Below are 8,550 nucleotides of genomic sequence, written 5' to 3' on the forward strand. Positions count from 1 at the left end.
GGGCCAGCACTGCCGGTCCCGGTGTGGAAAGAAGCTTTTGCGGTCTCCCTGCTCTTGACTATGAGCCAAAGGCTTCTTTATCAAAATCAACAACAAGTCGCTCCAGGATTCCTGTTCTCCCTGGAGAAGGCTCGTTTCTTCCAAGCCAGACTGTCAAGTGCACGAGTGGACACCAGCTGTGTTGCTGTCCCCTCATACGTTGGCAGACCCCTGTTTTCTTGGCAGCACCAAATGATTGGCTAAAGGGAAAAAAATCGTTCTGCCGCGGCTACTTTGTAGCCAGCGTTGGCCCTTGTGTGTAACTTCTGTTAGGAAATTCTGAGTGACGAGTTCTCACCAGCTTCTTTCCGCTTGGGATTGTTGTGAATGAGACCACTGTCCTTGAGCAAACAACTCCCGGTGTCCCCTGCTGCGCTCCAGACCCCCCAGAGTGGGCGTTCGGTCACAGTCCCCTCGCCTGGATTCCGTACTAGGCGCTAACTGAGCCCCCTTCGTGTTTAAGGGTCTCGGTGGTCTCGGCGTTTGAAGCTTACGGCCTTGTGCTTGTCCTCACTTGAAAATGCCCTAATAGTCATTTGCTTTTATGGGCCCCACAAATTCAGTTTGGTTGCCAAAACCCCGAGAAGTAAATAGCTTTCACCACACCACAAAGTTCCAATAAAGGACACGTGGCCATGACTGCGGAGTGCCCTGGTCACAGGAGATGTTAGTGTCCGAGGCAGATCTCTTGCCCTCGGCGCTGGCTCGGGACATGTAAATCTAAAGATTTGGGGTCGGGGGGTGCTACATTTTAGAGAATCGTCAGGGTGCTTAGGATGATTCTTGAGGCGATACCATCTTTGTCTGGAAAATAAACTTCCGTTCTCATTCACGCCCTTTCCCCGCCGTGAGACAGCCTGGTGCAGAAACATTGGCAAGATTCAAGGAAAGCGAGCGAGTGGCTGTACCGCTTCGTAGATTTTTATTAGAAACTGATGGGCCTTTTCAGTTTCCCCCAGGAAACCCCAAGAATTAACGTTAAGCAGAGCTTTTAAAGGGGCATGGGGCCGATTTACACCAGCGTTCTTGGCGGGTTTCGATGGCCCCGACCCCCGCAGTGAGCACCCAGCACCGAGCGCTGCGGAGTCGCTGGAACGTGTTCGCTTGACCGGGACTCGAGGTTTTATTTGAAACCAGCTGTTTTCTTCACTAGTAGCAAAGGACCACGTTCCTCCCGGGAGCAGCTCTCCCACAGGGGTCCCGACTGGCTGGTTAGGTCCATTTTGTGGAACACAGCTAACGAGGACCAGCTCTGGTAGGAACTCTCCAAAGGGCCCGTCACCATCCCTTTTGTTCAGGTCCCTGGTCCCCAATCCCGCAGACATGCCACTGGTGTTTGCGAGGGGCCCGAGGCGGCAGTAGGAAGAGAGCAGGCCCGTCACGGCCCCTCAGGGAAAGGACAGTGAGGACAGACCCGCGCTGGTCTGTGTGGGGAGGACCTCGCCTCAGCCTAAACAGGAGTCGGTAGGGTCAAGATGCAGAGAGGGGCTGAAGATAAGTGAACGAGGCAGGGGGTTGTCAATAAATGAGAAATGCTAAAACGACGGAACAGGAGAATTATTGGGGACAGAGAGAACAAAAAACGTAGCGTTGCTTAGTTTCCAAGGGACCCGGAATTTCCGGACAGTGGACAAAAAACTAGCACCCCGGACAAGTTGGGTTCCATAGTGCCCCGCTACTGCTGGCTACTTTCCTTTCCAGAGCAGAGGTGAAGCTTCGCTCTGGGCTCTGGCCTGTTCTTTCCAAGAGGCCACTGGTTAAACCAAGCGCGACCTCTCATTCGTGAAGGTCGTGCGTCCTTAGACGGAGGCGGCTGCGCTGAGGCGCTCGGGGCCACGCTCACCGGTCCCGTTTCTCTCCGGAAGGTTTGGGAGCAGCAGCAACACCACGTCGTTCGGCACCCTCGCCAGTCAGAACGCGCCGACGTTCGGCTCGCTGTCCCAGCAGACTTCCGCTTTCGGGACCCAGAGCGGGGGATTCTCCGGCTTTGGATCGGGCACAGGAGGTAGGCAGCGAGACGGGCCTCGCTCTCGCCATCTTCTCCTCCGTAAACACCTTCCCCCGGCCAAAGGAGTGACTGCCGTTTTCCTGGCTATTCGGTTCAGTATTTTCAAAGCCGAAAAGGCTTGAAAGACAAAATGTTCTTTGTAGGTTTTAATTAGACTTGTAACATTGTGCCATTTCTTGCCAAATAAAGAAATAACTGACTTGATTTTCTCTCCAGATTTGAGAACCGAAAATAATAATCATCTTACTAGGCCTTGGTTTAAAAATCCAAGCCGTCAGACTCAAAAACTAAGATGTAGAGATTTTACAGTGTCTTTCGATTGTTTAACACTCTGCTCCTTCAGACAGTGCAGTGGGGGTTTCTGTTTTTATGTTTGCAACACACTTGGGAGGCCCAGGAGTCAGGCATCATTACTGTTTTACAGTGGAGATAGAGAAGCTGCAAGGGGTCAGTTTGCCCAAAGGGCCAAACGGTGAGCCGCAGAGCCAGGCCTAGGACCCAAGGGTCCTGCTTCTGTGGCCTCAAGAAGAGGCAGTGAATGGATGGGAAAGTAGCAAAAATATGTTTTCCTAACGAAATAGATCTGCGTGGCATGGTGTAGCTAAGTCGAAGGGGCTGTGCCAGACCCCCTCTGCCCGCACCTGGCAGCGGGAGGAGGGAAGAACCCTGAGGTAACGAAGGATGGTCACCCTCCCGCCTGGCCTGCAGGAGGCAGGGGACGCAGGGAAGGACTGGGCCTGGAGGCCGCCGTTGTCTTTCAGGCGTATGCGTTTTAACGTCACCCTTTTCATCTTTTCCAGGATTCAACTTTGGAACCTCTAACTCGTAAGTATCTGTCTCCAGTTTTGTCATTAAATCAGGATGGAAGAGTGTGTGGTCTGTGACAATATTCGGCTACTAATTTTTGCTCTGTTGTATGTTTTTCCTGTTTTAAAAGCTTGTCCTGGAAGCCTAGGGGTTCAGTGGCGGGTTTTGGGTTCCGTGGGCCTGCCGATCCCAGCAGGAACATGGCAGGAGGGGCCAGGACAGGCCTTCTCCACAGCCAGGCGTGAGGGGGAGGGGGAGCCTCCCGGCGGGCAGAGGCTGCGAGGCGGGACCCGAGAGAGGCTTTTCCTCATCTCCCTGTTAGCGTCTCAGCAGCTTCATGCTGACCGCGGGTTCCAGGCCCGTAAGCCTAGCCAGTCGTGTGTTTTGATCCTCCCGCTATGCTTCTGTGTAGAATTGCATGACAGTAAAAATTCAGAGTCTTAACTCTGAACAGCGGAAGCCTTCCCTCGGTCAGCGGGAGTGACCCGCCTCTCCCGGCGCTTCCTTGCAGGTCCGTCCAGGGCTTCGGCGGCTGGAGAAGCTGAGCGGGTGTCGGTGTTCTTTCAGTTCCCGTGGCCAACTGCATTCTCAGCTCCTCTGAGAAACACTGAAGCAGTTCTTTAAAGTGGACATTTTCATTGAAACCCACCCCCAGAAAGAAACATCAGAGACAGAACTCTAGAGATGCTTTTTGTTTTATACTTCATGTCGGTTGTCATACCCCCTCCCCCGCTGCGCCTCGCCCACCATTAAACTGTTTGGTTTGTTTCCATACAAAATGTATATGGGTTTTTTCGGGTCCCAGCCGAAGAGAGAGGTTCCCTCGTTTCTAGGGCTCTGAGAAGCCTATACAGTGGCCGGTAGCGTGTGTCCTCAAAGATGTACCCCAAGGACCAGCGTGGGGTAGCGACGGACGAGCGCAGTGGGCAGGAGCTTCTCCCCGGCCTTCTCAGACCTGGTTCTGTCCACGGAGGGAGGAGGTCGAGTACTGGCCAGTCACCTTTTTGAGGCCGTAACCTAGTGTCTCCTTGTCGTGTCCCTTTTGCTATTGGGTATCGGGACCCTCCAGGTGCCACTTTTTGACCGAGTGGAGGGGAAGAAACTCCTTGACGTGGGCCTCAGTGGACTTTCAGAAGAGGTGGTGGCACCTGGGGGGTGCAGGTTGCTGGGAGGCACGCTTGGCACACGGGCCGGTGAGTGCTGATGACAGGTATGCTGTCCTTAGAACAGGGCCACCAGTCTGCCTTCTGAGTCGGCTCTCAGGCACTGTCTTCCACAGCTGATTTCTTCCCCGCTGCAGGGGAGGTAGGCAGTTGATGGAGAAGACAGCTGTTATTTCCGGGGGTGACCTTGGTAACCATGCAGGCAGCCCTTGGGTAGACCAGGAGTCACGCAGACGTGGCTCTGCCCGATAGCGCAGTGTTTGCCAGCGTGGCCCGGGGAGCAGACTTCAGGTCTGCAGCGCCGGCCGGCAAGGCGCTGCTATCTCGGGCTGGGCGTACTTTGTCTCTTAGGCCTGCGATATCACAGTTGCTGACAAACGGGCTGCCTCACGTCCAAAGTAGGTGCAAGAATGTGTTATCTTTCTGGTCCAGAACGTGACAGTGGGGCATTAGTAGGGAGGGTTGGACAGAATTTTTTTAGAGTTTTACATAGTGGGAAGTTGTGTTTTGAAATGGTTTAATAAAATCTTTCCATGTCATTTAATTTGTCACCTTGTAGCCATTATGGCCTTGCTGGTTCTGTTGGCTAGTTGAGAAGGGTCGCCCTCGTCAGGGCCTCCCCAGGCCACGGTCCTGGGGTTATGCTGCGGCAGGGCTGGGGTTGGGCCTGGGCGCCCTCGCGCACTGAGCTCCGTGGTTTCCTCCGCTCGTCAGAAGGTGCGTCCCATGGCGCAGCACCGTCGGATTCTGGGAACCCCAAACCAGAACTGGATCCCCAGGTGTCTGGACGACTTGCTCCGCTCTCCGTGCGTTTCGTGAGAGAACAGTGGGGTCTGCCCGTGCTCCCGTTCATTGGAGTGTCTGCCTCTTTGGAAGAGCCGGGACTCCACTAGTCTAATGTGTGTGCCTTTTTGATCCGTGCAGAATTGAAGAGCCTGTCTCCACCTGTTCTCACACAAAGCCCCTCAGCCATGGAGTAGGGGACAGTCCCCAGGACGTCCACACGGGCACAGGGCTCATTCCTCCCACACGTGAGCTCCTTAGTTGTACACAGGGGCCATCTTGAGACGAGGGAACTCGAATTTCAACGGAGAGAGCTCATGGCAGAGGGCCTCGCTTTAAAGAGAGCAGTGTGACTAGGTGACTTCTGCCTTAGCATGTCATCCTGTCAACCAGCACCCAGACCAAGCCCGTCTCCTGCCCGTCTGTTTCTCCCAGAGGCTCTTTCTCTATAAATAGAAACTGTTTCAGCCTAAACCCTTGACCTCAAATTCTATGTTAATCCTCCATTGAGGTGGCATGTGACATCTCTACATAAGGCCATATCAGCTGTGCTCAGCCAGATAACACCCCCACCACTCACTGCTGGGAGGCGGCACTGGGGAACACGCTGCTGGCGTGTGAGCCCCGCTGAGCTTCTTTGGGGTCGATTACCCGGATGGGTGACGGGGGTCATCTCGGAGTGCAGCCAGCATGCGTCCCCTGAAACCCAGGTGCCCAGGATGCCGGGCGGGGGATGCACGGTGGCTGCAGCCCGCCCAGGGAGGGGTCGCCGGGTGTGAGCCTCTCGGGGTAGGGCAGGCGGGGAGCCGGGTGAGAGTGTGGATCGTGTCCAGTGAAAGGGAGGGACCGCAGCTGCTCCTAGGCCGGGAGGCTGCCCCACCCCACGTCCGTGGAGGTGGCCACAGCGCCAGGGAGGCCGTCACAGTTGGCTCCATTTGTCTCTGCTTGTGGAACTCAGGAAGGGCAGGAAGGAAAAGGGGGCAGGCGGTAAATGAGGGCTGTTTTGGTTGGCTTTTCCACATGTAAATGTTGTGGTTACATAGTAGTGCTTCAGATGGCAGCACGGTGATAGAGACTGTGAATCGAGCTTCTCGGGGACTGGAAGAGCCCACATGACAAAATGGGCATGTGTACAAGTCCCCTTGCATGCTGACACGCTTTGGTGCCGTCCCACCCTCTGGCAGCCTCCAGAGAAGTTTCTAGGTCAGGCACTCCGGGAAGGGCGTGGACCGTGCAGGCCACCGACCCCAGCCCTCCGGCTCTGGGAGGGGACCGGAAGCAGGCACTTGGCCTCTGGCAGGCACTTGGCCTCTGACGGGAGGGCTTTTCCCTCAGTCAGGAAAGAGATTTGAATGCCGATCTCGCAGGGCGGTTGTGAGGTTTAAATGAGGAGATGCACGTGGAGCACCTGGCACAAAGGTTCTCACTGAACGGTAACTGTTCTCACCTTACTGGGCCTTGCCCTACATCCGGGGTAAACAGTCTTCGGGGGGCATCTTCCACGTGGCTGTGGGCCCCTATATCAAACGCAGGACCACCGTGGGTCGGCCCTCACTTAATGGAGCTCTCACGCAGGAGCGCTCAGTCATGAGTGTCGGAGTCAGCACAGCTGGCTGGGCCGGGCCTCAGATCTGCGTTGGATAAGCTTCGCAGGTGATTCCAGTGCAGGTGGTCCGTGGGCTACATTCTGAGAAACCCTTTAACCGCAATAACTATAAACAATCCCCCCAACCAACATCTGAAAGAGAGCCTAACTCCCGTGGACATGTTTATTTTGCCACTAACCCAGGGTTAGTGATCTTTGTGAAATTGGGAACGACAGACACCGAGTGTAAATGTCAGTTGCTCTCTGGGCACCTGCTCAAAGAAGAAGAAAGCACAGGTGGGCTGTCGCCTCCTTCCCATCCAGCTTCTGCACGCCACCTCTGTGAAGTCTTTCCCGGTGACTGAACCTTCCTCGACCTCATCCTTCCTCTCGATGCGGCTCACTCCCGCTTCCTGGTCACCGAGTCGTCCTTTGTGACAAAGTACTGTAGGAGAAGGAGCAATGTCCCTGCGTCCTCAGCGTGGCTCTCAGGCTTGTCTTTTTCATCAACTCGTGAATTCCCACCCAGTTTCTCAAGGAACGCCTGACCGGTGCTGCTAAGCGTTGGCTGGTTCTCACACTCCTCATCCTTTCTAGGCGTCACCCCCCGGGTGGGAAGCAGGGGTGGGGTGTCTTCCTCCTACTCTCGTTCCCCCGATCTGTCTGTTCCTCCATCACTCGGAAGCAGTTGGACTTCGAAGTCGTTTAGCCTGCAGACTCCTGCTGTGTTCAGCTGCTTCCTGTGGACAGAACAAATCTAATAGCTCTTTTTATTGAAGGACTCTTGAGCCTTCAATATTTATATTTGCTTTGTAAATCAATAAAGTGAAATAAGCTGCCATTTCCAGATCTGTTTGACCTTGGAACCTTTCTGCTGAAGCCAGACTCCTTGGAACTCATCCTGGGAACTGCTTCACCTTTGGCGTCGCTGGACAAAAGCACAGCTCACTTCCTGCAGGCTGTTTAGAACGCCCATCCCTCCCTTGAAGAATCGGCCCTGAACACCACGCGTCCACGACCACACCGTCAAACCTGTGTAAGGGTCAGCTGTACCCTCGGTCCTCAGGAATCATGGATTTGGAGGGCTGACTTTAGTTACAAGCCAGTGGTCCATGCCCCTAACCCCTGCTATTCAAGGTCAACTGTATTCGATTATAGTAGCAGTGATAATCCATCGAACGCCCACTCTGTGCCCGGTACTGTCCGTGCTGAGTGCTTATGGACGTTTTCACGTTTAACTTACAAGCTAGTTACCATAACCCACGTCTTCCAGATGAGAACGTGAGGCCGAGAGTCAGCTGTTTGCCGAGTCTCAAGCCAGGTAGCGGTGGAGCCAGAAGGGACCCGGGATGTGTTTCCCACCCTGTCCTGTGTCATACCCTGGACCAGCCACCATTCCCCAAGATAGTCATTTTAGAAGAAATACTTGGCTTCTTGGGCCAGGGACACTGCTGAGCCGCTTATCATGCACCTGTCCTGTCTACCCTGGTAAATGAGCTGACCTTGGACATGAACCACAGCAAATGTTCTGCACAATGTGTAGTTATCTGCCCCCATTCTGCTGGCTCCAGCCTTGTACACAGTCATCGTCTGTGTCAACCACAGCCCCGTGGAGCGGGGCAGAGGCTGTGTCTATCCTATGCTGTCACGCACAATACACAGGTGCGGACGTGCTAGCCACTTCCCGATGCAGGTGATCAGGACCTGGAGGAAGCAGCCGGCTGCACGCCCTCCGGCTCTGATCCCCTCCTTCCTCAGCTGTCTCTTCGGGGGTCTGGCTTTGAGGTTTTCCAGAATGCCACAGGAGGTCAGGCCAGAGGCCCACTGAGGCGGCAGTTGCCCCATTGTTCGGCCCCCCTCTGCTTATAAATAGAACCCTGGCCGGAGATTCTCCACATTGTTTTTAGCCTGAGATCGCCAGCTGCACAGTAAGAGTCACAGTACGGGAGGGGGCGGGGTGGCAGGCTGGAGGCACAGCGGCACAGTTGCAGCAAGTGGCAAGTGGGGCTCACCTTTCACAGCGTCCCTCCAGCCCTGTTCCTGCCCGGGCTCCCCTTGGCACCCAGACTCGGACTGTGAGGGTGCAGAAGAGGCGTTGCTCCCTAACTCTCCCGAGGCTGGTTTTCACAGCCACGCCTAGGCTGGGCCTTCCACCTGGGAATCCG

General features: G+C 55.0%; 1 protein-coding gene across 4 annotated transcripts in view; it reads left to right on the plus strand.

Annotated features, from left to right (window-relative positions):
• The window catches only part of NUP214 (nucleoporin 214), an 88,160-nt gene extending 84,532 nt beyond the window's left edge, over positions 1-3,628 (plus strand). For all 4 annotated transcript variants that reach the window (XM_015594231.2, XM_015594233.2, XM_006918065.3 and 1 more), the window contains exons 34-36: positions 1,905-2,044; positions 2,848-2,872; positions 3,366-3,628. In XM_015594231.2, the coding sequence (XP_015449717.1) occupies positions 1,905-2,044; positions 2,848-2,872; positions 3,366-3,399 (199 nt within the window). In that variant the 3' untranslated portion in view covers positions 3,400-3,628. The remainder of the gene's footprint in view (positions 1-1,904; positions 2,045-2,847; positions 2,873-3,365) is intronic.
• Positions 3,629-8,550: the final 4,922 nt, after the last annotated feature.

The sequence above is a fragment of the Pteropus alecto genome, unplaced genomic scaffold, assembly GCF_000325575.1.
Source record: "Pteropus alecto unplaced genomic scaffold, ASM32557v1 scaffold67, whole genome shotgun sequence".
Taxonomy (NCBI): Eukaryota; Metazoa; Chordata; class Mammalia; order Chiroptera; family Pteropodidae; genus Pteropus; species Pteropus alecto.